The sequence below is a fragment of the Varanus komodoensis genome, unplaced genomic scaffold, assembly GCF_004798865.1.
Source record: "Varanus komodoensis strain SLA01 unplaced genomic scaffold, ASM479886v1 scaffold1, whole genome shotgun sequence".
NCBI lineage: Eukaryota > Metazoa > Chordata > Lepidosauria > Squamata > Varanidae > Varanus > Varanus komodoensis.
Window position 1 is genome coordinate 20,541,636 of NW_025335268.1, and position 27,885 is coordinate 20,569,520.

The 27,885-nt window shown below is 41.0% G+C and overlaps 1 protein-coding gene across 2 annotated transcripts; it reads left to right on the top strand.

Annotated features, from left to right (window-relative positions):
* Positions 1–123: 123 nt before the first annotated feature.
* Positions 124–27,885, top strand: MEMO1 (mediator of cell motility 1). Of its 2 annotated transcripts, XM_044419201.1 has the most exons (9): positions 124–522; positions 11,680–11,761; positions 13,653–13,721; positions 15,098–15,210; positions 16,147–16,258; positions 17,143–17,285; positions 18,901–18,977; positions 23,652–23,756; positions 27,240–27,885. In XM_044419201.1, the coding sequence occupies exons 1-9, from the start codon at positions 462–464 to the stop codon at positions 27,369–27,371; spliced, it is 894 nt and encodes a 297-aa protein (XP_044275136.1). In that variant the 5' UTR covers positions 124–461; the 3' UTR covers positions 27,372–27,885. The 2 variants fall into 2 exon arrangements, with proteins under 2 accessions (XP_044275136.1, XP_044275141.1); XM_044419206.1 differs by lacking the exon at positions 17,143–17,285 and having other exon boundaries at positions 498–522.

The window sequence follows — 27,885 nt, forward strand, 5'->3', positions numbered from 1 at the left end:
TGTGCCCGTCAAAAGAGTAGGCGAAGCACGACCCAATCGCTGAAGGGCTTTTGCTTCCCTTTACCCAATGGGGAGCCACGCTGGTGTAGTCCTTATGCCACTGGAGCCGAGTTAGGCCAAACCCGGCGGCTGCCGCTCGTTCTTTGGGTTTCGCCCGGGCGGCGGTCGCTGCCTTGGCCTTTGTCCCCCGCCCCCAACTCTGCTTTGCGCTGCCGCCGCCGCCTTTCCCAAGTCCGGCGCCCCCCCGTCCATCAGTTTGCAGCTCCTCACCGTGTACCTCTCCCCTGCTTGGGAGCCGGTTCCGCGGTGCCTCCGGCAGCGCCGCTACCCCCCTCGCGGGGGCTTTGGCTCTGCCGGCGGGGGAGGAGGGGGATTAACGCCGCCGCGGCTGGACTCGTCTCCCGCGCCCCCTTCCTGTCACTCCCGGCTCCCCCAACACCATAGGCGGCTCAGGCACCAAGATGTCCAACCGAGTGCTCTGCCGGGAGGCCAGCCACGCCGGCAGCTGGTACACGGCCTCAGGTACAGGCTGGGTCACAAGCCTCCATGGGCGGCGGTTCTCTTTGGGGACCTGGAGGGGGTGTCGGGGAGTGGCGACGCTTTAGGAGGTTCAGTCGGGGCAAGGCAGAATTACAGCTAGCGAGCTCGCCCTTGTTTATTGCTATGAAATGCTTTGAGAAGCTACTTATTGCTGAAACGCGATTTTGAAATGTTTGAAATAACTCAGTATTCTGCATTAATCCCAAATAACGAACCGCCCGGTGGCCTACACGGGATTGTTACAATGAGGTTCTCTGTGCGTCGGAAGGGGCTAAATTCGACCTCCCAGGCATGAAAGCCTCTTTGATATTAGCTCTAGGAGGGGAAAGAGTGTTTCGGCTAACTAATTCGCGTTAAATCCGGGGTTGAAGGAGCGAGGGGAAAAAAAGTCTCTGGGCACGTTAAAGATGAGCAGATTCATTGTGGAATAAGCTTTTGTGTCCCAGAGTCCCTTTCATCTGATGAAGGGGCTCCGTTCGATTGACGTTTTTGCCACAATCGGGGAACAAATCTTATTGAACTCGTTGGGAGTTACTTCGAGAGAAAATACATCTAGGATTGCTCTGGAAGCTTGTTAATTTTTAAGGTGCCACGAGACCCTGCCATATGAATGTGTTTCCTTGGCTTTAGAAACTCTTGATGCGGGTGGGGCGAGAAAAGAATGTGTTGGGAAACCGCCTGGGGGTGCTTTGAAAGGAACTGAGGAGGTGCCTGTTGCCTTTAGGGTGGCAGCGTTGATCAGTGAGGCTAGCGTGGGTTTTGCAGAAGAGGCTTCCTTCCGTTCTTTCGCCCAGGCTGGTGGGCCTTTGACTGAATCAGCACTTTCCGCCTGGTGTGCGGAGGCCCTTTTCTAGAACCTCCATTTGCTTTCAGCCTGTGCCCCTTTTCTTTCTCCTCTTCCATCGGGCCAGCAGTGAGTTGCTGAGCCTGCCGAGGCTTAGCAGAAGGTTGACAGCGCCTGAAAAAAGGGTGTTCCAAAAGATCGGCAGTGTTTCTTTATGTCCTCACTTTAGTGCCTTTAGGGAAGGTGTCTAGAAAGAAGAATCCCCTGGTGGTTTAGCGCTGAGTTAAAGAATCGACAGTGATCTGAAGTGTGTGAATGAAAAGGGGTCATTTAGGGTAATGTGGGGGAGGGGAAAGAAATGGATTATGGGAACACAGCAGTTGTAATTGTGGCTACTAGGCATCTTGTCTTGCCCTGCATCTTACAGCATCTCCAGAAGATCAATTTTGGTAATCATGAAAACGTAACTCTTAAAAGTGACTCTATGCAACGCTCTTAAGGAGAATCAAGAACTTAATGCCTGTATGTGCCGTAGGAAACCGCCCCCACTACCCTTTGCTTAATCGACATTTGCATTTTAAAGTCATACATATACGGAAATTGTGAGAGGAACGTTGTAGTGGTGCTTCTGGAAGTCACTTGCTCTGTCTTACCATCTAAAATGAGAAAAGATGGAACTTGACCAGTTGTCAGTCCTTTCTCTTTCCCCCCTCCCCTCTTTGTTTCTTCTAGTCCACTGAGGAAATGCTGCTTGCAGAACTGCCCTCTGCAGGATAAAAGGCATACAATCTCTAGGATGGAATTTCTCCCTGTGTGTGTTTCAAGCAGCAGCCAAAGACTTAACTCAGCTCTGTAAAACAAAAACGCTCCAAGGAAAGGAGAAATAAATGAAATTAACACTTACTTCATCTGGCATATGGGTTTTTAGAGTGCAAGAAGTTTGACAAGTGTATAAATACTGCACTGATTCAGTTATGACTTGCCAACTGCATTTTTAAAATCAAGAATACTCATCTGCATACAGCTTGTAAGCTACTGTGGTAGTTATCTGGTAGGTAGTCACAGGAGAGTCACTTTTAATTGTTTTGCATGCTTGGCCTCAGAAATCCAGAGATTTGGTGGGCATTAGTGGCACAGTTTGCACATCGCAACATCCATGATTTGCTAAGTGATGGGTTATTGAGAATGAAGTGTGAGTGAGCATGCTGACTCTGACTTTCTGGTCTGGCTGAGTTAAACAATCCTGGGATACTCTCCCTGTTTTGTCTGTGACATCCAAACTTGGAATTTTAGGGGGGGGGGAACAGCTCCGGACAGGTTGTTTACTTCTGTGAAAGCTGCAGGGAGTCAACAAACTCATCTGCTGTTGTTCATTCATGGCTACCCAGGGTTTGTTTAAGCCCTGGCTAGTTAAGACTTGTGAATTGGTGTGGTGTGTTGGTTACATTATCAAACTAGGACTGGAAAGACTAGGTTCAAATCCCTATTCAACTGTGGGTGATCTTGGGTCAGTAGTTCTTAGCCCCATCTACACTGTAGAATTATTGTGAAGAAAACAGGGTGGGTGGCAAACCCACCAGCATGTACATTTACATATAGGAGTAGTAATATTTTGTTATGGTTGTTAATCTCTAGACTTGATTTTTGTATTATCAGTATCATTTTTAATTTTGTTTTATACAAATGAATGTTTTGGGGAGCTATAGTTGAGCTTTAGGCTGGATTATCTCTTCATTGTTTGTCTAAGTATAATTCAAATGATGCATTGGATGCATTTTTAAAAATTTGGCACACCTGCTTTATATTGGAGATCAGGGAAAAGAGAAAGGTCTAAAACCACCACCATCTTAATTTAGATCAAATGGCAACTGAAGCACAAATTAGGCCCATCGCTGTTTATAATTGTGTATATTTCTGTATTAATTTTCAGTGGTCTAAAATGATGAGGGGAAAGGTACAAATGGATTTTAAATGGTTTGGTATTTCATCCTACTCATACAGTGGCCAAACCTGCTGGATGCATTGCAGAATAAACACATTCCCTATGCTTAGGACTTGGCAGCAAGACAAAGAAGACTGAACAAGCTGGCTTGGCCGGTTTGCTGGGGTCTCTTGCTTACTCTACAGAACTTGACATGAGTTTAACAGTAAAAAAAAGAACTTGTATATGCTACCCCAGTTTACTGTAGCAAATTTTAATTAACTGCTAAAACACAACACTACTATAATGGAGTGCCTCAACCCCATACTTTCTGTTTCATAGACTAGAGCCCTCATCAGATGCACAAACTGTTATCCTCAGTTGGTAGACAAATATACATACTCATAGTGAAAATATTATCAAGTTGGACAAAAAGTCCAGAAGGTGAAAGAAGTTGTACCAATTCAGCGTAACTTTAATGAATGCAAGAGAAGTAAAGTGGTTATTCCCAAGAGCACTGTTAAACAATTATTAATAATTAATCAGTTTGTAAGCTTTTTTTTAACAATGTCTTGATCAACAACTTCTTAGAATATTTCATATAAAAGGATTCTTGATCAGATTTATATTCTGGCATATTTAAATTTGAGATGAATTTCTTCTTTTACTTGCCTGTAACATTACAAATATGATTGTGCTCACTGCGTTCTGTTTTTTGCCAAGATTACAAAAGTCAAGTTGATATACTGACATAAGGACCTGTGAGGAAAGATACTCTTGATTCTAATGATACTCTTGGATGGCTTGATTTTAAACAGAACTCCTAAATGCCTGTTGTATTTCTCTTGCCTTGTCTGAATTAAAGTTACATGTTTTCGTACACGTCAGTACTCATGCATATATTTGCTTCATATATAGACCTAGTTTACATATAATGTTTATGGACAGCACACTTGTGCATGCTGCTTGAGTTGCCTATCCATACATGGTTTGTATGACATAAAATCTCTGACTTGTTAACCATAAGCCAACACCAGAGCGTGGCTTATAGTTAGCCAGAACCTTTCCCAAGTCTTACTGCTATATGGTAAGCACACTTTGTGGCGGAATTCTCCTGTTCACAGATGTAATAGTATACATTGTTAAACAGTGTGTGAAATACATGTTGCATTAGTTTGCAGAAGAGGAGCTGATAAGTCAAATGTATGAAATATGAAATTTATTTTATTTCTGTATTTTGAACAATAGTGAATAGTAGTTCACAGCAATTCAGAAAATAAGTACAGTCATGCTAATACATAATAAAATGCTAATAGAATAAAATTCAGTACAGCAAGATACAACATAAAATTCAATATTTGTCATGTGCCATTAAATCATCTCTGACTTATAATGATCCCATGAATGACTGCCTTCCATAACAGCCCCACTCAGCTTTTCAGTGAGTGGGGCTTTCAGTGTTGTGGCTTTCTTTATGGATTCAATCCATATCATTTTTGGTCTTCCTTTTCTTCTTCTTTCGACTGCCCTATATGACTGCCTTCTCTAGTGTGTCTTGCCTACTCATGATGTGTCTGAAGTATGATAGCCTCAGTTTGATCTTTTTTGTTTCTAGTGAAGCCTGTGCCTTGATTTGATCCAAGACATACTTGTTTACCAGGGTATTTGTAACCTTTAATTTAATCTACATAATATAAAACAGTTTGAATGACTGAAAGAATTTTATTAAAAAAGCTAGACCTGTTAAAACAGTTGACAGGTCCCATCACATGTTGTTATATATCTGGGAGTAGGGGACAGTTTTAACCTGGTGCAGAAAAGATAATGGTGTTTGCACCAGGCAGGCCTCAATCGGGAGATCATTCCATAATGTGGGAGAACTAATGAGAAGCTCCCCCTCCCTATTGTCATCCTCTGAGCCTCTCCTGGGGGTTGCCTTAGATATAGATCATCGATTCAAGTTGGGCTGTTTCATCAGGTACTGAAAGCAGTGAACTGGGAGAAAGGTATATTAAAATCCTTAATAAATAAATGCATAAATGTAGTGACCCCAAGATGTGTAGGGCTGTATAGGTTCAAATGAGCACCTTGAATTGGCCTCAGAAGCATATAGGCAACTTGTGGAGACAGGCAAGAATTAGTCTTAACTGAGACTAGGTGGTCTGAGTATATATATTAGCCTGATTATTTTTGCACAAAGTACAACTTCTGAACAGTTTTCAAGGGCAGTCTCACATAGATTGCATTGCAGTAGTCTAACTTGAAGGTTACCAAAGCATAGACTACTGAAGCCAGGTTATCCTTGCTGAAACTGGTGGAAGGTGCTCTGTGCCACATAGGCACAGAACACCTCTTCAGCCCTAGGCTTGTTACAAGGATGGCTTCAGGATGACCCCCAAGCTACAATCCTGCTCCTTCCTTTATATGTTTGGAAGATCAAAAATGAGATCTCAGAAATTCCATTTGTCTCATTCTGATCTACATTATGTTCTAGTTTGTGCAACCAAGCCTCCAATTTACTTATACTAGCTTGGCTTTCCACACATACAAATATTAATCACATCCTTCCAATTTTCAGCTCCTCTCTCTGGTTGCCTGGAAGTAAATCTTACTCATCATAAACAGACAGGGCAAAAGCTATATCCAAAGCTTCATAGGTTCTTCTGCAATTTAACTTGGAAATGTGCTGTTGTAACTGTCATAAAGGTATTTATCAGGCATATCTGTGATCCTTCTTGGAAACGTTTCATTTAACCATGTGAGACATAAATGTTCAAATAATAAAATAAACAAACTGCATGTTCAGTGTATGAATGTTTCTGTATTTATGAGTCATGAAGTGAATTGCTTGGATCATAATCTGAAAAAAAACCTTGAAAAATAATCACTTGGCTAGGATACTGTTGGACTGTTGCTGTACCCTAAAGCTCAAATCAGTGCAGGTCTAACTTTACTAGTCATTTACTGTTATTTCTTTGTCATTATTAATCTGGTTGGAATTAACCAAGATTAACTCATTTCAAACTCTGGTTAAGAGTGGAAAATCTGATTAGCATTTAACCATTGCTTGTGTTGAAGCAGCATAATGCCACATCTATTGTAATTTTTAACCACAATTAGATTTCTCAAACATCAATTTAAGGCATTGTGGTATGTGTCCAGGCCTTAAGTTAGAGTTTTAAGTACTTTATTTTGAACCTCTTCACTATAAATACATTATTATGGGAATATATGAAATTAAGTTTAAAGGTGGGTTAAGTCAAAACCCCCTTCAGCTTTATTTCTGGTAATATGGTATGGCCAACCATAACTAGGCTAAATTCAGGGCCATTGCTCCCTGAATTTGATTAATTTTTATTAGATTTTAAGTTCTACAGTAAACTTCCTCAACCTGGTACCCTCAGATTTCCTGGACATAAATTCCCATCACTCCAGGCCAACATAGTCAATGATCAGGGATGTTAGAAGCTGTAGTCCAAGTTTGTTTGTTTATTGGGTTTATATCCCGCCCTATTAGCCAAAAAGGCTCTCTGAAGTTTTTGAAGGACATCAAGTTGGGGAATGTTGCTGTGCAGTGCATTTCAGGTGGGGTGGATTACAGAGTTTTCACTGTCAGAAAAAATGTATCTTTTTGTTTTGGAACTAATCTAGCTTTTCCCCCAAGAGATTATACTGTTGTTTTATCCTGCATCATCCCACATGAATTACAGGTGGTTGTTGACTTTTTTTAGGTTTTGTTTTTAAATTCTTTCTAAAGCATTCACAGATCAACTGTACTCTAGATGCTGATACTCTTGTAATGTGCAACTTAAATGGATTTTTTTCCTTAAACAAGTATTTTACTTTAAAAATGCAAGGTAACAATAATATCCATACTCATGGCCTGTTTTAGGTTATTCACCACAGGTTCTGTATGTCTATATCTGTGTATTTAGGATAGTTATCCTGGAGCATACACTTGCCCTATTCATTTTGAGCTGGATCACTTTTTTCAGTTATTAGCCTTGTTACTAACACCTTTCTAAAAGATTGCACATTGCTAGTCTGTCGATCCTGTGTTAATGTATGTAATGAAGGGGAACCATGTTTTCAAGAATCAGTCCTGCTTGATTATCTCTCTCATTTTTCAACTATGTTGTGCTAATGTTTCTGCAATAGCCACCTTTCAGATTTTCAGAAGCCATCCATTCACAGTGTATCAGCATTGCACCAAAGTAATTTTTGCCACTGTTAGTAATAGTGAAAGTAGGTCTTCATGGAACAACTGTTTCTGTGCATCATTAAAAATAGAGGGAGGAGCTGTTAATAGAGTGCCATGAACTGTTTGTTTTGTTACTTGAGAAATATAATTGAAAATAGCTGTCCAAAATATTTGCTCATGTATGCAAGCCCACTACATATGGAATAAAGTATTTTTGACCTGACAACCTCTCTAGCAATCTTGGGAAAGATTTATCTCATATGATTTAGTTCCACAGGTGTTAGATGTCACCTATTTTAAATGTTTAACTGCTGCTGAAATATTTAAGTGCCTTTTCCCAGCTGAAGTCCATTGTGTATCTAACCTGTCCCCCAATATCAGTCTCCTAATCTGTTTTTAGTTCTCCTGTTGTTCTGCTGTGCTGTATCTACAACTGGTTAATAACATGACAGGGAAAACTTTTAGAGCTGTCTTGCAAGCTTGCACATTGCTTTGCAAAGACTGGACATTCAGATGGGATTACAATGGTGCCTAAATGTGTCTCTTGGTGGAGAGGAGTAGATCCACACTGATACTCCTTTGGAAAGTTTTGCAAGTGCAAATCTAGTGCTGGCAGTAGGTGGGCCCTTTTTCCCCAAACCCGGAAAAAAAATCCCCCTCCCAAAGATTCAACTTTTTAGATATTTGATTATGCTAGATCCAGCACATAGAAAGTACTAGCACATTATGCCATGACCTTTTCTTGGAAGGAGGCTGTGCTCACCTGATGGAATACATAGTTGTCTATAACAATTCATTTCACAGTAGATGTGCTAGTCTTAAAGGTCCGATAGGAACATTATGGCAAATACTGACAGCACACCTTACACAGCTTTCTCAAAGGCATGCTCCACTCTGCTTGGGTTTGCTTATTTGGAAATGCATCTAAGATTACAATCTAAGTTACTTAGTAAGCAGAGGTATCCTCAGTTGGAGTGGTGGTGAAATTATAGTTCACCAGTCAAAATTGACAAATAACTTGCCAGAAGATGGAGTTTTTCTCCCCAGAGAGTTCTCTCTTGGTTCTTTCCCTCACACTTGCTTCAGTTCCAATTGTAGTTTTCACTGGGGTGGAAGCTACTTGTGAAATGGAAAGATTTAGGATCTAGCAGATCCAAGATTACTTTTGCCTCAGAACATCCTGTTTCAGGGCCTAGCCTTTGCTAGTTGTACATCAGCCCTATCTATCAAAAAGCATTTTGTTCATCCCAAAAGAGAAAATAATTTATAAGAATTTCATTCCCTTCCCACTCCTGCACAACAGTCTGTGGGTTGTTTAGCGCTTGGCCTTCGGTTACATGTGAACTGGGTCACTGTGTGTGTTCCATCATTACGAAAATATTAATTATGCTAATGCTGGGTCAAAATCTTTTTACTGAGGATTGTCAACTTACAATTGTGGAAGGGGTTAGTAGGTGAATGGCAAAATTACCCAGGCTCTGAGTCTGTTTACCTGTGATGATGGTAGTCTTTTTCTTCCTATGCTACAAGTGGCAATACAGTCCCCTTTGGCAGCTGTCCACTAGAGGTTACCACCCTTTTAGGAACCCCAGAGTCCTAGAAATGATGCTGGTTTCTGGGGATTTGGGGGAGAAAAACAAACTTATTGCAGCTAACAAGATGAGCTCTACTTTTACCAGTTATAGCAACAGTACCCCAAAATTGTAAAAGCAGTTCTAAACCTTAAAGCAGATAATCCCATATTTTCTATGGGATTGAGCTAACACTTGAGATAACAAAGGTAGGGGGGTTCTATTGGGCTTGTTACTCATATCCATTAGGGCCACTGCTGCAAATGAAACAGGCTTCACTCCTTGAGCAATGTCCAATTAGTCTACATCATCTTAGCATGAAAACGCTTTTGTGTGAACATGGTATATATGCTTGTATACGCTAACAATAAATGTGAAAGTATAAATCAAATGTAGAGACCCTAGGGCGGACCTTTACCCAGGCGCACCATTGGCTCACAATATAAGCATGAAATTCCTTCCTGCTTTGCATCACAAATGGCTCTCAAGTCCACACTAGAGTGGATAGAAGATCCCTCTCCTAACCATAGTATTCAAACGGGGCATCCTGTTGGCTCTCCATTTCATGTTCTTGGCAGTAACCATGTGCTTAAATTTAATTCCAAACTATTGTTTGAAAACAGTGTTCTGAACATGGCTGGAAAATACGATGTTAACCTTGTTTTATAGAATGTGAGCGTGACAAACATTTTTAACATGGTTGGCAGCACCAGATGTCTGTGTCCCACTGATAATGGTTCTGCTATTACTGTTTTTCTTAGCAAGTCAAAATTCTGATGGGTAGGACACTTGGGAAGGCAGTAATGATTTGACAGCCATGACACCCCTTCCCTTCTTCCAATATGTTGATCATGATTTAAGATTGTTATGTAATCTCTTAACATGCCTAATCAAAGTAATAAATAAGATGACTCTTCATATACTGGGATGGGCAGGGTAGAGCTCACAAACTACGTGTGTACCTCCTTTCCCCTGAAAATGTAGTTTTTAAATGCATTTTTCAAAACCGAAGGAAAATATGGCTACAGAAGGCCTGAAGGATCAGAATTGGCTTGTTAAAAAACTAAATTTATCCTTTTGAGTGCAGCTAGTGAAGTGAAAGGGTGGGAGTCTTAGATTTTCTCAGCTTGGCTTCCCAGACTCTGCCCTGCATCCACTTGCACCAAGCATTCCTGTACATGTCTGGCAGGAAGCGAGTCTGCAAGACTTGCTTGCACATACACATGCCTGTGTGCTCACTGTGCAAGCACAATTCTTCCACATGTGTGACTTGTGGACTTTGTGCAAAGAATTGCGAACTTTGTGCAAAGAAGCTGTCCATTGCCATTGCTAAGTATTCATGGATTTGATCTCAGCTTGCTTCCTGGCCAAGGCCAAATGCAGGAAAGTCGTCCACCAAGCACAAGACTGCTGGATTCTGACTGGATCTTTGCATCCCTGTCTGTAGCCACTCTGGATGCCATTTAAAAAATAAACTTGTGGCTCATGGGGCTGGACTGGGATGTGAAAATGGCTCTAGGCAACATGACGGGCTCCTGTGGATTGTTTAGTTCTACATGAGGCTACAGTACATGCCAGCCACCATTTTGCAAGGAACAGAAATTGTTGAATTATGTGAATCTGGCCACTGTGGGTCCTGCTAGCATAAAACCTGGTTGTGATAAACTTTAGGCTATTAATCATGATCAGTTTGTGACCCATCATCAATCTATAGGCTCTCTTCATGGGTGGTTCATGATTTACAAACCATTGTTTGCTAGCAGGCCTGGGTTTACATAATACAGCAGCCTGTAGTTTTTCAGTGCCATTCAGCCTTGAATGTGGGTTGTATTGTGTCCATGAGTTATGTGAAGATTGTTTAACCCATGATAGCTGAGTTTGTAGAATACAGCAATTCCTGGTAAGTGATTGAATATGCAAAATGATGCCTGTGGATGCCACAGCTCACTGTGTGTTAAAGAAACCCATTACGAGCTGTGGTATGTTGTGTGAATTAGCTCATGCTGTTGTGATATTTGCAGTGCTGTTCTTTAGCCAAACAGTTTAGCTAAATAGATCAGATCAGCTAAATGGAAAGAACTGAGCAACAGTAAAGAAGGAGGTATTTCACCAGCTTTGTTACTGATGTGTATGGTTTCATTCTGATTGAAATAGGTCCTTGTTCTAACATGAATTAATAAAATGTAGGTTTCAAACTGATAGCTACATCATAGAATACAAATTTGACAAACACTGCCAAAATGATTTGGATTGCACCAAATGTCTGTCTCCTGCTGATAAAGATTCTGCTGTCACTAGTCTTTCCAGCAAGTCAAAATTACAGAATCTATAATGGGTGCAACAAATAATAATTTGAGACAATTATGGTTTGACAGTTATGACCTTCTTGCCCTTCTTTCAGTACACACAGCATGGGATAAGGTTGCTATAATACTCAAAAGGTCTATGGCTGCATAATAGCTTTTCAGTTGATTTAACACTTCATTAGTTAGTTTTTCTGTCACAACTCTGTAAGATACCAGTATTGTTCGTATTAAAAATGAAATTAGCACTATTAAATATACTACCTTTGAAGCTCTAAGGAAGCATTAAAATGATACAAGAAAATCTGAGGATGGGTCTGTCCTTCTGCCATTGTTTAAACATCTGTCTTTTTCTATAGGACCTCAGCTGAGTGCGCAACTAGAAGGTTGGCTTTCTCAAGTACAGACTACAAAAAGACCTGCTAGAGCCATTATTGCACCGTAAGTTGTTTCTGGCTTTTTTCTTCCACACATTCACCATTTAGAAAGGGCTTCTTAAAGTATTCACATTTTAACATTGGAAGCCAAGCTTGTGCCAATGTGGGCGGGGTGGGGGGGAGAAGCAAAATATTCCTTATCCCAGGGTTAGATTCTTTGGGGCCATCTGATTTCTTTGGTGCCACTTTCTTAAATCTGTGGCTGTCTAACCTTGGGTTGGATCCAGAGAATGGTAGTCACACTTTAGTTTCATTGAAATCAACAGGACTTAAGTTCACTCATTAACTCATTTGTACACACACTCCTGCTTTCTCATACACAGATTCCTCTTTGCTTCAGCTCATCTCTTTCTTGAGCAGCAGGGCTAAGGAATACATGCAGAGGAGACTTGTAACTATCCCTCAAAGCCTCAGGTCACTACTCAAGAAGCAATTGAGCAGTAGTGAAGAGGGAGCTAGTTCACCTTTGCCTGTATAGGGCTAGCAAAATAAATAGCACTCTGTTCCTACTTTGCTAGACAGTATGGAACTCAAACAGGTTAGCAAAGCAACTCTCTTTTAAAAAACTGCTAAGGTTTAAACTTTCCTCCTCAAGATCTTCACTGGGAATCTTTTGTAAGATACTCTAGGTACCATGCTGTGGCAGCAGCTCATGAAACACTTCGACCTCACTTTTCTCACAGTGAGGGACAATGAAGCGTTTGATAGCTCCCACTTAGGCACCTTGGCACAGCAGCTCCCAGTAGTATTGGCTTCCCTCACCTTTGCTAAGGAAGCTTGTCTTTGGAGAGGGGCAGAGATCTTGATGGGCTGGCTGGGGAGGCTGGCAGGGTGGATCTAGCCCACTGCTGGGTACACATCCACTAAGTGGAGTTGCTCATAAGAACATAAGAAAAGCCATGCTGGATCAGACCAGGGGTCCATCTAGTTGAGCAGCCTGTTCACATGGTAGCAAACCAGCTGTACACAGGATCCCTCAAGCAGGATGGGTACAAGACCTCTGCCTGCCCAAGCTCCTCTTTTTTAAACTGTGGTGGCATCAAGTATTTGTGTAAGGGAAGTATAATCTTGGCAGGTTTATCTTCTGTTCCATTCCTAATTATGCCTAAAATGCAGTTTGTCTTTTTCACAGCAGTTGTGCCCTGGGCTGACAATTTCATTGAGCTGTCCACCACCACCCCATGATGCCTTTCTTAATCAGTCCCTGCTAGCTCAGATCCCATCAGTATATACTTGGAAATTGGGACTTTTTGCTCCAACGTGCTTCACTTTATACTTGCCTACACTGAGCTTCTTTTGCCATTTTGATGCCCATTCTCCCAAGTTGGACAGATCCCTTTGGAGTTCCTCACAGCCCCTTTTGGTTTTAACCACCCTAAATAGTTTGGTGTCATCAGCAAACTTGGCCATTTCACTGCTTATGCCTAATTCCAGATCATTTATGAAGAGATAGAAAAGTATTGGTCCAAATACAAAACCTTAAGGGACCCCACTGGTTACATCCCTCCATTGGGAGAAATTGCCGTTTACTCCCACTGACTTTCTTCTGTTCTTTAACCAGCAAGTGGTTCATAAAAAGATCTCCCCATACACACTTTTACTGCGTGCCTGCTAAGTTTGCTCAGCAACCTTTTGTGAGGGACTTCATCAAAAAAACCTTTAGAAAGTCCAAGTAAACAATGTCTATTCAATCGTCCCTGTCCACAGTTTCCTTGATTTTTAAAGTACCAGTTGGGTAGACTGCTACTGCATTTTTCAAGTATCATATGAACATCTCAACATCTGTTGTTGGTCACTTCCTTCACAACTTCACAAGATATTTCTGTACATTAACTGCCAGCACTCTGTTTCTATACAAGGTCTTAATTTTATGCATTGTATCTGTTTTTTTGTAGACATGCAGGTTATACGTACTGTGGGTCTTGTGCAGCTCATGCTTACAAACAAGTGGATCCTTCAATCACGTAAGTAACTCTAGAAGGTGCCATCAAGTAGGACAGAACTTGATTTGCTTAGTTGCTTGCCTTACAAAAAAAGAAGGGGGTGCTATTTTATATAGAGGTAAAACTGGATTTGTCAAAGATGGTTATCTGTTCAGCAGTGTGAGGAAGAGAATGGGTTAGACGTTGAATTGTGTTGAGGGGGATTCCGCTGATGCTGCAGTAAAAAAGAAAGGTGGCGGTTTTTGCCAGCTCCTCCCCTCCCCACCCAGGGAAGGTTGGTGAATCCTCCCTCCTGGGAGGTGGCACTGGAGGTACAGGAGGAAAAGAGAAACTGGCAGATAACACTACTGTGTGGCTTTCCTTCAGTGTAGAGCTTCCACTTGATCCCAATTCCTCCTGCAAGTGGAAGAATACTTTCCATTTGCAGGGACCAAATTTGGATCCAGTCCAATGGAGATAGCTTGCAACTTTGCCCCAGTCACTAGTGCAGAGGGCCAAATTAAATGATGAAATAAATGTTAGGCATCTTTTAATGCTTTGTGAGGCTTTGTGCCAAAAACAAAATATGGTGCCCGTTTCTTCTCTGTTCTCCTGACAAACCATTCTTGCAAAAGCTTCCCTCGTTGTGGTTGGCAACAGGATGTGAAATTGCTTAGGATCCAAACCACTCAAATATGCATATGTACATGAAGCCATTTCTGTGCAGGAAGAGGCAATTTATAACATTATCAGCACTGCTCTTCTGGTTGCACTAATGGATTTAGTCACCTCGGGTTACATGCAGTCCGCTTCACATACACACGGCTTTCCATGTAATTCAGTATAGAATAACCTTGCTACAAAAATAATGTAAAAGGTAAAGGAGGGATATTTATTTATTTATTTATTTATTTTATTAAAACATTTCTATGCCGCCCCTTGCCGAAGCCTCAGGGCGGCTCACAATGCAAAATAAAATACAAAAATAACAATATAAAATTAACAATATAAAATAAATAACAATATAAAAGAAGTCGCCCTGGCCAGATAAATAAGCAAATATTGTTAACAATTAAAATGACGCTTAAATAAACAGGTCTTCGCCTGGTGCCGAAAAACAAATAACGATGGCGCCAGGCGGACCTCTCTGGGGAGCGCATTCCATAGATTGGGCGCCACCGCAGAGAAAGCCCTCCTCCGGGTACCTACCCTCCTAATTTCTTTCCCGGAGGGTTCCCGGAGAAGGGCTTCTCCCGCAGATCTCAAGGGGCAGCCAGGCATTCTATTGTGATCCTTTGTTAGTCTTTCTGTTGTGAAACCTTTTGCTCAGACATGCAAATATTGAGAAAATAGCAATATTCTATTTCTTTGGAGTAGGAACTGAATAATATTGCTTCTTTTCTGTTCATCTTCATCAGACGGCGGATCTTCATCCTTGGGCCTTCCCATCATGTGCCCCTATCTCGATGTGCACTTTCCAGTGTGGATATATATAGAACCCCTCTATATGATCTGCGAATTGATCAAAAGGGTAATTATACGTACAGAACTCTTCAAGTACTTAGTAGTTTAAGAACTAGTTTAACTTAGTTGTTATTCTTGTGGTGGACTTGCATTTTCACTGACTTTCCTTTAAATGTTTTCACATAAAATGTTGGCAGCATTAATGTATGATATGGACCAGGAAGTACTGCAAAGCATTAACTTCTGGGCCAGGAATGGGTGACTGTGGCCTTCCAGGTGTTTAGATGTATAGCTCATATTAGAACTACTTGGCATAGCTGATGATTACAGGAGTTGTGAACTAAAGCATCTGGAGGATCGTAGTTGCATGTCCTTGTTCAAGGCTAACTTTTACAGAAATACAGAACACAAGGGGTGTATTGATAATTTTTTGACAAAAAAATCATCAAAAAAAGGTCTGTTTTTCTAAACTAATTTGACCATGCAGAATTGGAAAATCAAAGTCACTATACAGAATCCAGTTTCTCAACTGGGAGCCTAGAATTCAAGTTGCTGTCTAAGCTAGTATCTTGAACTAATGCTAGTGAAGGTTGTTTGAGAAAAACAATCCAGAACTGATTGGGGTTTTCAGGTACCTACAAAGTAGAGTGCATACTTAAAATACCCTGCACAATCAAAAATCAGTTTTGCCATTTGTGGAGCCAATGATCAGTTCATCCCATAAATAAATATTGCCCAAAAGTGTTCTTTAATTTTAATAAGTTATTCTGGAGTTAGCCTTTATCTAGTGGTTACTACTATTAGTCTCAATTCATAGTGTTTTCTCTTAAAGCAAATGTATGGTTTGGTATTTTTAGGTTGTGAAATTGACTTGAGAATATTCACTCTGTCTGCGTTAAATAATGCAACCAGGAAGTTTGCACTGTAAAAGTGAGAGCTACTTGTTCAGTTGTTGTGTCCATTTCCTATTTTTAGTAATTCTAATATATTTGAAATTGCTCAGTTTATGCAGAACTGTGGAAGACAGGAATGTTTGAACGCATGTCTCTGCAAACAGATGAAGACGAACACAGTATTGAAATGCACTTGCCTTATACTGCTAAAGCCATGGAAAGGTACCTTGACTTTAAAACGTTGCATTATAGGTAGAATTATATATATTGTTCCCCTACCTACATCTGTAGTTTGGAATAGAGCAATGCATTTCTCCTGTGCCCCTAGGGTGTTAGCAGCCTTGGATCTAGGAAAATCTGTAGAAGTCAGGCTCATGCAGTGCTCAGTTTGTGTAGTTTATTCAGCTGCAGGAAATCCAGGTCTTTTGTGACAGAATTATATCTAAAATTATATCAGTTTATATGTTAATGAGACAATGCAAAACAATTGCTTTAAATAAGAGTAGTGTAATCAGTGTTCCGTTAAACCCATACTACTCTGATCCCAAAAATTTTCACAAGGGTTTTTACCTCTCTTGGAATGCTGCAGTGCTTCAGTTGTTTAAATACTTTTATTAATCCCTTACCTGATTCATGCACAGTTAATTTCCTTTATGTGGAATATAAAAGTTCTTACTGTTGGGCTACCTACTTCTGATAGGAAGATAAGACTTAGTGTGAATGCTTACTATGCAGAAAAGAACTTGTACTGGACTGGTCATAATTAACACCTTTTGTGCTTTCTTATAGTAGACATTTTTTCTTAGTTAAAAGTTACTTAAATTGTGCTGGTGAAGTACAAACATTCAAAAACGGTTTGGTGGAAAGTATAACAAATGTGTGATACTTTAAAAATACTAGTGATTAATTAGAAGTTCCAAATTCACAGTCTTGTCCTTCATGGATAGCTGAATGTGTGCACCATTATATACATAGGTAGAGGGCCTACAAGACAGAAAATTTAGTATGGGAGCAGTTCAAATAGGATGGATGTGGGAAAGTTTCAGCAGGGCACTGATCATATACTGAATCTTTACAAATACAAGCTTCTCTTTCCCCCCCTTAAGCCATAAGGATGAGTTTACCATTGTTCCTGTCCTGGTTGGAGCACTGAGTGAGACAAAAGAACAGGAATTTGGAAAACTCTTCAGCAAATATTTAGCAGATCCTTGTAATCTCTTTGTGGTTTCCTCTGACTTTTGTCATTGGGGTAAGTTACATCATGTTAATAGTTGTGAACCCCTATTGCATATATTTGCATGTACCCCTTCCCAAAATTCTATTTTAAACTAAAATATGGTTTAGTTGGACAAAACTGCTTGACCAAATTGAAGCTATATATGAATTTCTGTACACTTTTATATTGAGGTGGGTCATAATAACAGAATTAGGGCCATCATACTTAAGAAAGACATGACAGTGGCTTAGCACACCCAAGCTCTTAAGAATTAAACATCTTGTCCTGATGTGTTCTTCATATACTACAATATTTTTCTTTCTGAATGAAAACAAGTACTCTGCATGATTAAGAATTGCAAAGGCTCATAAAGGTTTTTTTCAGAACTTGCACTGCAAACCTATATCAGAGAACTCTTATCCATGTTTGTTACTTTCTACCTTGGTTAGAATTGCAGGTCCAGTAAAATGGCTAGCACATCTGAGCTATGGTAGTGTTTTTCTAGTTGCTGTTTCCTGTCTTCTGTGTCATCTCAAAGTTTCTCACATTTTTACCAGAGGCACCTGTATCCGTGCTACTTAAGAATGTAGAAGAAGCCATGCTGGATTGGGCCAATGGTCCATCTAGTTCAGCATTCCATACACATGGTGGCAGCCAGCTGTCTACAGCAGCCTTCTGCCATCTTGTATCTTCCAGACAAATTTGGATTGCAACAACCAGAATTCCCAGTCAGTAGCCCCATGGGTCCAAATGGTTCTGGAGGCCACCAGGTTGGGGAAGGCTGATCCATAGGATTAGGCAGGCAGGATTCGTGCAAGACTTTTGCCTGCCCAAACTGTTCAGCAGCTGGTGCATACAGGCATGCCATCTCTGGAAAAGGAGGTAGCACATAGCCTGCAAGCCTAGTCACCACTGATAGCCTCCTCCCTCATGAGTCTAATCCCCTTTCAAAGCTGTCCAAACTGGTGGCCAACACCGCTTCCTGTGGCAGCAAATGCCATAGATTAACTATACTTTAGGGCAGGACAGCAAGAATGTATTTCTTATAAGTGAAAATGGGATTTTTAGTACTAGCAATTAAAAAAGATAATCTTTTCTGATAATCCCATAGCAGTTTTACAGAGTAATGTAAAACAAAAGTTCATCCACCACAATTTTGCATTCCTATAAAATAATGTAAAAGTATTTAATGTATGAGCACACTATATTTCTAAAGTGCTAATAGAGAGTGTATCTGCATGTTAAGACTGTTTTTAATATAGTCAATTGCTGCCTTCTTTGGAATGGTTTTATTACAATGCAGTACAGTGAATAGTGATAGCTTAAAGATTCAGTAATGTGGTTTTGTCCTTCCAATTTGCCACTCTAGTTCAGTTTTTATCTTCATATTAGTTACTTTTAACCTGATACGATTTTGGTCTTTTGTTAAGTATATTGGATTTATTTTTATTTTATATACAACAGAACAGTGAGGATTTCCTTCATCCTGCTATCCCTTTACCCATTTCCTTCCCTTTTGGTTTTTCCTCTTGATATCCAGTATTTTAAAAGGAAAGGTTTCAGGTATATGAGTAAAGTAGTTGTGTATGAGTAAAGTATATCAACAAAACTGGATAAATAGTTACATAGAATTATTATTTTGCTTAAGGTCAGCGGTTCAGATATAGCTACTATGATGAGTCTCAAGGAGAGATTTATAGGTCCATTGAACACCTAGATAAAATGGTAAGTGTAAGCACTGTAAAATGTCGTAACTACTAACTATGTAATTAGTTTGTCTTGAACATGTTAAATGCATCTTGATTTTGACTAGATCATCATATACTACAGGTTAACTGCATTCTCATTTCCCTGAGTTATTAGCTATAAATAGTTTTGAGCTTCATTGTGAAAATGTAACTTGTTTCAAGAGTTTTGAAAGAATGTGCTATTTTCAATGTTGTGCATGCTAAAATAGAGATTATAAGTGTGTGTGGCAGCTGAATTTCCCCAGAAAACAAGCCTTCCTCCAAGGCAACACAGATTTATTTAGTCATACGTGTTTTGTACTGACTTTTTATTTGGCTGTACTTTCCTAACTTGAACAGCAAAAAAGCAGGAAGCACAAGCTCAATTTTCAGCTTGAAAGGAAAAATGCTACTCTTCTTCGCAGTCTCTGTGGATCACACATATGGACTCTGCGCCTATGTGGTGCCTGTATTTGGAAAGATTTCCCTAGCTTAGCTCAACTTTTTTGGTGGACGTTGGACTCCCTGTAGCAGAAACAGGAGGCAGGGCTCCCACCATTTTCCCCAGTACTCTTCTGACTGCCATTTGGATTCTTAGCTCTTTCTGTTTTACCTCAGCTCCAAAGATCTTGGATGTACTTCACAAGTAGTTTGGGGACTTTAAAAGCAAGTCAAAGCAGCTAGGATTTAGATTATTTGGGGGTCTTATTTTGAAACCATAGCAGGAAACAATACAGGGACATATCTTCTATATGCCTGTGTTGTTTCTTGTCATCCCCCCTGCCCCCACGCTTTCTAGAATTTCTGCAAAAATTAAGTAAATGCGTGTCTTGAATTTTTTTCAAATTTCTAAGGTGGTAGATTCTCAGGATCAAGTGCAGAGGTGAGAATTCATCCTCAGAATACTAGTACTCAAAAGTAACCACAAGGATCTTGCCACAAAGGGGGTGAATATGCACTACACTCTTTTTGTGAGCTAAAACACTCATGTCTTAGGTTACATTTGAGAGCTCTCAATAGAAATCAATGGGAAGTTAAACATACCAGCAGCCTATGAACAGTAATGCCCAGGGGTGGGTATTTGCCAGGCTTTGCCAACAGGCAGCCCTCTGCACATCATCACCTATTGTAAATTTTCAGAACTACTACTTGTTCATTCTCTCAACAGTACTACTCTTACAGCTTAATTAAATTTTATTTTAACTAGGTTCAGAATGGAAAAAATAGTAGTATTTCATACAAAGCCCGGCTGCATTGTGGAATTCACAGTCATTGGATGTATCCACTATTTTAAAAAAACAAATCCCCAAATTAAAATTTTCAAGCTGTCTTAAAAGATTTTAAATATAAAGAATTTCTGTACTAGTGAATATTAGGTGCTGGGAAAATACTTTTTGGGAGGACTGTTGCTTTCATGCCATCCTCCCCTCTTAGCTGCTACCAACAGTTGCCATTCCAATAAGCTATAATAAAAGAGATTCCCCCAGCCCTACTGAAGACCACCTTCCTGAATGTTCCTTCTTCAGCTCTACTCTCCAGCAGCTATTCTAGCAGGGAGAGGAGAGCAAACACAAGGCCATTCCTTCTCTCTCTCTTTCTCTTTGTGTGTCATTTTTATATTGTAAACCTGCAGGCAAAGACTGTGGTTCTGCTACTGTGTGAGCCTTTTAGCTAAGGAGCAGAATAAAAATAGTCGATACAAAATGTAGGTGTGCTTTTCAAGAACATTTACTTGGCCACTGAAGGAAACAAGGCTAGAATGTAGACCTCAGATAAGTTCAAATTTCTAAGAATCTGACCCATTATTTCCATAACAGGGCAGCTTTTCCAAGTCACACAGAGCTGCAGACTTATGGACCAGTTTTATTTCCCATAATTTTACAACACAGTTTGCACGAGAATTAAAAAAGTACATTTCTCCTCTGGGTTAAAGTGTGAAATACATTATGGGGATTTGAATTTTGGGGGGGATTTGTTTATTTCCAGGACTATGAATTTGTGCAAGTGTGAATATATATAAATGATTTTTTTCCAAAATCCAGGGGAGCAGTATTTGTGTCACAGTATGCAAAAAGTAGACCAGATTTTTGGTGTAATTTAGTAGGGCTCCTGTACTTCAGCAAGTATCCAGTGGCTACAAATTATGTTGTGAAGATGTGGTCTCTGTTGTTCCTGGAGTCTAGGGATGTGAAGAACAGGCCGGAATCTGGACTTGCCAGGCTTCTTTCCCACACTTGGCCCAGGCCAGGAAGCGGGTTAAGTTGTGATCTAGTCCGTGAATGCTTTGGGACTCCAGCAGCTCCTTTGTGCAAAGTATGCCAAGCCCACAAGTCTGGTACAGAAGCCGCACTCCACTCATGCAGCAGATGTGTGGGCTGGCCTCACAGACTTACTTGGACTCACTTCCTGTCAGATTCCCACACAGATTTTTGGCACAAGGTGGACTTAGGGCAGAGAGAAAGCAGGCCACAATCTGGGAAGCTGAGCTGAGGAAATTCAGTGGACTGCTACCCCCAAACCAGATTCCTCACAGATGGTTATTGGAGACTACAGTAGGTTCCCTGATAGGAGGTAATCTTTCAGTTATATTGGGCATAAACCTTGTCACTTAATCATGGAGTGCTACTTTGGGTTTGGACTTAAAATGCAATGGGAAAAATTCTTAATGGTACTGATAAGGGTCTAAAAGATCTGTTGCTTTCTGTTGATTTTGAAGATAGCTGAACAACTAGAATCACTGTTTTCTAGCAATTTGTTAAACTGTTGTTAATTCACTTTTTTTCTTTATTAATAACACACAGCAATGTAGTTTTAACTATTAAATGTAATGCTAACCAGTGTAACACTGGAGTTTATTTTAAACTTTTCTTCCTACATTCTAAGAAATAATTAAGCATTGGAAAACAATGCTTGCCATAAAATAAATGCTCTTCTTCATGGTCTCTGTGCATTACACATGTGGGCTTTGCACCTGTGTGCAGCCTGTTGTTGGGATGATTTCATAGCTGAGAGCATTTTGGCAGGAACCCTTCGCCCACCCTGTGTTTGCTATAAGGAGGAAGAGTTCCCACCCAGCACCCTCTGTGGTGCCATGGGAAGTCTTTTTCCCTTTTTTTTTTTTTTTTTTGGAATTTTACTTCCTTCTTTACTCTTCATCTGCTAATTCCTACTTTCCTTTCACGTATGCCTGAGGGACATTCATTCTGCTTATTTGCCTGGGGCATACATCTGAAACAAGTATGAATAAATGAGGCAGATCGCTTGTTCTCCTTGGATTAAGGCACAAACTGTTTAAAACAACCCCCAAGTCGGCTAATGAAGCCAAGGAGCCCATGCTTCCTGCAGCAGTGACCCTAAACATGGGCTAATCTGCATTGCTGAGTTGGCTAGGAAAGCGGAGGAGTCTGTGCCACCTCCATCTGGCCCTACCCATGGGCTATCCGCACCTCCAAATTGGCTGAAAGCCAAGGAGATGGCAACAAGCAAGGCTTGAAGGGGCAAGAAGACTCCTTCAGTGGTGGCAGTGGCCAGCACTGCCTGCCAGCTGGTGTGCTAGTTCCAAGGGCTTCATGCAGATTTGACTCCCCCTGTAGCCCTGAGGACCGGGATGGGCACTGCCAGTGCAGCACTATGACAGTGCAGGCATGGACTGCTCACTTCACTTCTTCCCACTTGGGCCTAAACCTCTGTGGTGCATACTGGGCCACCACTGCCCTCCATGCGCCACTGCCCGCCCCCACCTGCCCCAGCTGCTGAGAACAGAAACAAGGAACATCCACGTGAGAAGCCATGGCCATCCCCCCTGTGCATGCCCAGGAGGGTGACCGACTTTGAGGTCAACGGTTCTTGGCCTGCTGCTTGGCTGTGGTACTGCCTGCAGTCCTGTCATATGTGGCTCCCAAGCTTGTACAGGACTACATGGAAGACAGCGCAGGTGGCGTTTGATTGCCTTCTCCTGTCAAGCAATGCCACCCCAATAAACGGATGGCCTTCCAAGCAGGAAGTTGCAACCATGTGCAGGTGAACACCCCACTCATCGCTTTGGGAGGAGCAACTTGGCCATGGTACTGCCTGCGACCTGCTTGTCCACTGTTCCCAAGCTCCCGTGTAGCTCTGAGGAAGAAGGTATGTGTGTGTGTGGGGGGGGTTAATTTAAGCTTCTTAATCACCCATATGTGTGATGTACAGTGACCAAGAAGAAGAAAGGCAAGTCTCTTCTATAACTGTTGTTCTTCACGTGGTCATCTGTGCATTCACACAATGCACCCTCCAACCACTCTTCGGTGTCAAATTCTAAACTTTCCCCCTCTTCCCATATGAAATAATATGTGGAATTTTTATATTTCTGTACCTAGATTTGGTGTGACTGAAGTTGAACTCAGTCAATATGATCCTCCCACAGTCCTACAGCCACAAGGGTGAACTGAGGGGATGGGTGGGAACTCCTCCCACATATATTGAACACGGGGGTAAGGGAGGGGTCCCACCAGAGCACTCTCAGCTATGGAATCTTCCTGACAACAGGCTTCATGCAGGCACACAGCCCAAATGTGTGAATGCTCAGATTGCCACTCAAAGAACAACAGTTACAGGTAAGCAGCCTGCCTTTTCCCAATAAATGTAGTCCTAAGTAATAACTTTACACTTGATTGTACCTTTATGTTCTTTATAGGGTATGAGCATTATAGAGCAACTTGACCCTGTGTCCTTTAGTAATTACTTGAAGAAATACCATAATACAATATGTGGAAGACATCCCATTGGTGTTTTACTAAATGTAAGTGCAATTAAATTGTGTTTGAAGCAAGTATTTCCCAAACTGTCAACAGCAGTGGAGAAGTTCTGGCTTCTGGAGGTTCCCTATCAAGCCGGCTGAGTCCTGAGCAGTTTGCATGGGTCCTGTTCACCCCACCCTGTCCCAAAGGCTACTTGGGGCTAGGGGAGGAGGCAGGGAGAAGAATCCCCTTGTAATCTTCATTCACAGGTGGGAGATAATGAGGAGGTTCCTCTTGCTTAGTCCATCTCAGGTCCTCTCAGTAAGGAGGAGGAGGAGCATGTAAAGGCTGCACCTGCTCCTGTCTCATCACCGGTTATGGTGACTAAAGACTGCATATGCCCCCACCGTGATTTTAAGAGCCTCTTTCCTACTATGTTTGCGTGTTTTTAAACTTCTGTTAACCATCCAGACATCCTCAGCTGTTGGATGGTATAAAGATGAAATAAATTTGTATTCTTGCAGTTATGAGGGTTACTTTGGGAGGGTTTCTAGGAACCTGATGGGTCTAGACATATTTTAACTAAAGATTTATTTATTTATTTATTTATTTATTTATAACATTTCTATGCCGCCCCCATCGCAACAAAGCCTCAGGGCGACTCACAGAGCGTACATAAATACATACATAAATAATAATAATATAAAAATTAAAAAAAGTTTAAAAACCCCCCAGTGCATTCTCAGCTAAAAATAATACACACACCCATAAGCCAGGCTGCCACATAGAAGTAAATATCCTCAGGGGTGGAAGAATTCCTCTGTGGGTATTTGCAGAAAGATTTTAGCAAGTGCAGTAGGTGTTAATACTCAATTTCATCAGTCCTCTCCTGTAGGTACTCTTTGCATGGAGTGGGGACCATATGTCTGTCAAGGACACATGGTTTGGCACCCTTCTCTTGTCAAAATAAGATAGGTAGTTGTCTTTCACAGTACCAGGATTGTATGTACATTTGGAGTTACAAAACAAAACTGTAACGAGAGAAACTGTTCCCTATGTAAATGCACATTTGTTTCCTTAGTCTACATAAACTAATATATCTCTGCCAGCCATGGTGACAGTGATTTGTACCCTGTAATCACTGAAACGTTTATGGACTTCTTTGTTACTCACAGTGTTCATTGCCCGTACATTAACTCCAGTTAGTAGCCATAGAAGGAAAACGAGTCAGAAGGGGTCTCCCAGGCCATCTGGTCTGACCCCCAGCTCCAGCCGGCTCCGCTCATGCAATCCTCAACATGTGGTTGGCCAATCTTTTCCTTGAACAGCCTCACTGATGGGCTCTCAACCAACCTCCCTTGGAAGCCCATTCCATATCCTAGGGTTCCTAACCATCTGGAAGTACTTCCTGACAACCAACCTGAAGCCTGGTTCCTTGAGCTTTGCCCCATTGGAACGGGTCCTGCCCTCCATTACAGGGAAGAACTGGTCACAGCCCTCCTCCACATGACATCCCCTCACATACCTAGAAGTCACTAAAAGATCCCCTTGCCATCATCTCTTCTGCAGGCTAAACAGACCCAGTTCCCTCAGTCTCGCCTCATATGTCATCCCTCCCAACCTGGCTACCATAATGTACACTGTTCTATATACTGTTCCACATGGTGCCCAAACACTCACTGGCAGCTACAACAGCACCCACAAAGGGAACCTGAGTGTGCCACACATGGACACCTGCAAATTTAAATTTCTTAAAATATTTTTTAATATACATACATGGATTTGTATAAAATGCATACAGTAGCAACTATAATTAGGTTTCAGCAAAAGCAGACCAAATGTCCAATAAATATCTATTTGAAGTTGGGTTTATGTGCCACATTATAAAAGCATTGTAAGGTTCTCAACATGCTACATTTTAGGAGCTGAGTGTTTATCCTTCCAGTTTTGTAACATCAGTTTTTTAAGGGCACAGAACATTCATTTCTCTTTTGTTTATTAATTTCCATGAACCAAGGAAAACATTTTAGAGTGTGTGTATCAGTGAATATTAAAGCTTCTTCCAATACAAAATTTATCTGTGTAATAATCTCCTGCAAATACTACTGGATGTCACCAAAATATATCTAAAAGAAGCAGTAGCTGCACTGCATTGCCATCAGTTAGCTGAATAATAATAATAGCTAATAATAATCCCTTGTTAGAGGTGCTATTATCCATCAGACCTAAAGCAAGGATTTTAGCTGAAATAAGGCACAGTCTGCTATCAATTGACACAACAGGTAGTTGTGGAAGCAACAATCCAGTGATTATATATTTTGCAGTGGTGCCTGCTGTAGTTTCTCCAATGTTTAAAGGTGACTGTGAGTCCAAAAAGGTTATGGACCCTTGCAAAACCTCCTTTCCTACTTTTCTGAGACAAGCAAACACCCATTTAAGGCTTTCAATTATGACAGGTTGTGCAACATTGGTACGCTTCTTTGCTGCTGAGAAGAACAGAGTTCATTTTCAATGTTGCAGCAGTAAATAATGGACACACAATGCTTGGGGTTGCATGGGGCACAAAAGTTGGGTTGCAAAACAGTCTACAAATGTCCTTTCTCTAGATTGTTAGAGTGACATGTTCTTCTGCAAAGTCCCTGGAATACATACTGGGAGCATCCGGATTGGGCCATCCTGTGGGCTGTTTTGCAGACAACCCACCATGGTTTATTTGCAGAATGGGTTAGTGTGACATGCAAACCCACTCTGTATGTTGTTGACCATGAACAGCCCAAAGTTCACAGCCTAACAATAAACCATGATTTTTCTTCCTGAATTCACAAACCAGGTACAACTGGTAGAGGCTGTTTGAATGACCAAACAGCCTGCTCTGGCTTATTTCAGCCACCGTGGGCTGTGGGACATGCTGGTGGCCAGTCTGGATATTCAGACAGCACTTGTAATTTGAGTCTCCAAAACCAGGGACTGTGAGTTATGTGACAGTTAAGCAACTCTTACATAACCCAACAACAGACTCTGGAATGTTTAACCTTGCATATTCTCCCTACATTCGGAAGACAGATGTGTGGTTGTGACTTGAATATTCAAAATGGTCTGGCATACCACAGATTGCTTTGTCTTTAGCAATAGTGGTGATAATATGAATCAAGTCATTCTCAGTCCATATTCCGGGCTGCTGTTATGTATAAACCAGGCCAGTGTCTATTCCTTAGAACAGGAAGCTGAGGCTCTGGCAGTTCCTGCCTCTAGCACTAAGAAAATAAATTTGTTCAGCTGTGAGTCCTTCTCTACTTGTATACTTTCTTCACAAACTAATCACTCACTTGAGTGCTTGCTGGAATTTTGCATTGGGAAACATTGAAAAATGATCTCGACCGCCTGAAAATGCATACGAGGAGCTTTCCCTATGTTAGTAGAGCAGAATGCAGCTTTTCTAAATAAATGAAGATGCATTTTTAGTGTTTGTTATGGATGGTAACATGTCAAAGCACTGCCACAAGTCATTTAATAAAAACATGAACCTTTTGGCTTCTCCCATCTAGGCTATCACAGAGCTCCAGAAGAATGGAATGAACATGACCTTCTCATTTTTGAATTATGCTCAGTCAAGTCAGTGTCGAAACTGGCAGGACAGCTCAGTGAGTTACGCAGCAGGAGCATTAATGGTCCATTGAACCTCTGACTACTCAGGGATGACACCTGCACACTCAATGGGGTCCCAGCCTTGCCCTTACAAAGATGCAGTTCCTGGTCTTTGGGTACACTGAAACCTCAAACTAATAGAACTCTTCTTTTTTCTAGTAGGTGTAGTCCTTCCTTAGTTACAACTCATTTTAAAATGCTTTCTTGTTTAGGACAAGGGAAGGAAGGCTGGTGTCAAAATGTTGTGACTTCTAAAAACCAATGGCTATAACAATATGGTGGCAGACGGTCCTTGCAAATACAACATGTAAAGCATTTACCACATCCCAGATTTGCACTCTGCAGACCTGTGCACATGTACTCTGCTTTCAGAATAGTTTTGCAAGTCGTAAACAGAAAAGGGTGGAAGCTTTTTAATAAAAAAATGCATTTATAAAAGATCCTGTATTAGAATATAATAAAACTCCAATATAGTAAATTACTACCCGTGTTGTACAACAAATATCTTCTATTTTAGTTGCTAATAAAGGGCTGCACAAACCAAAA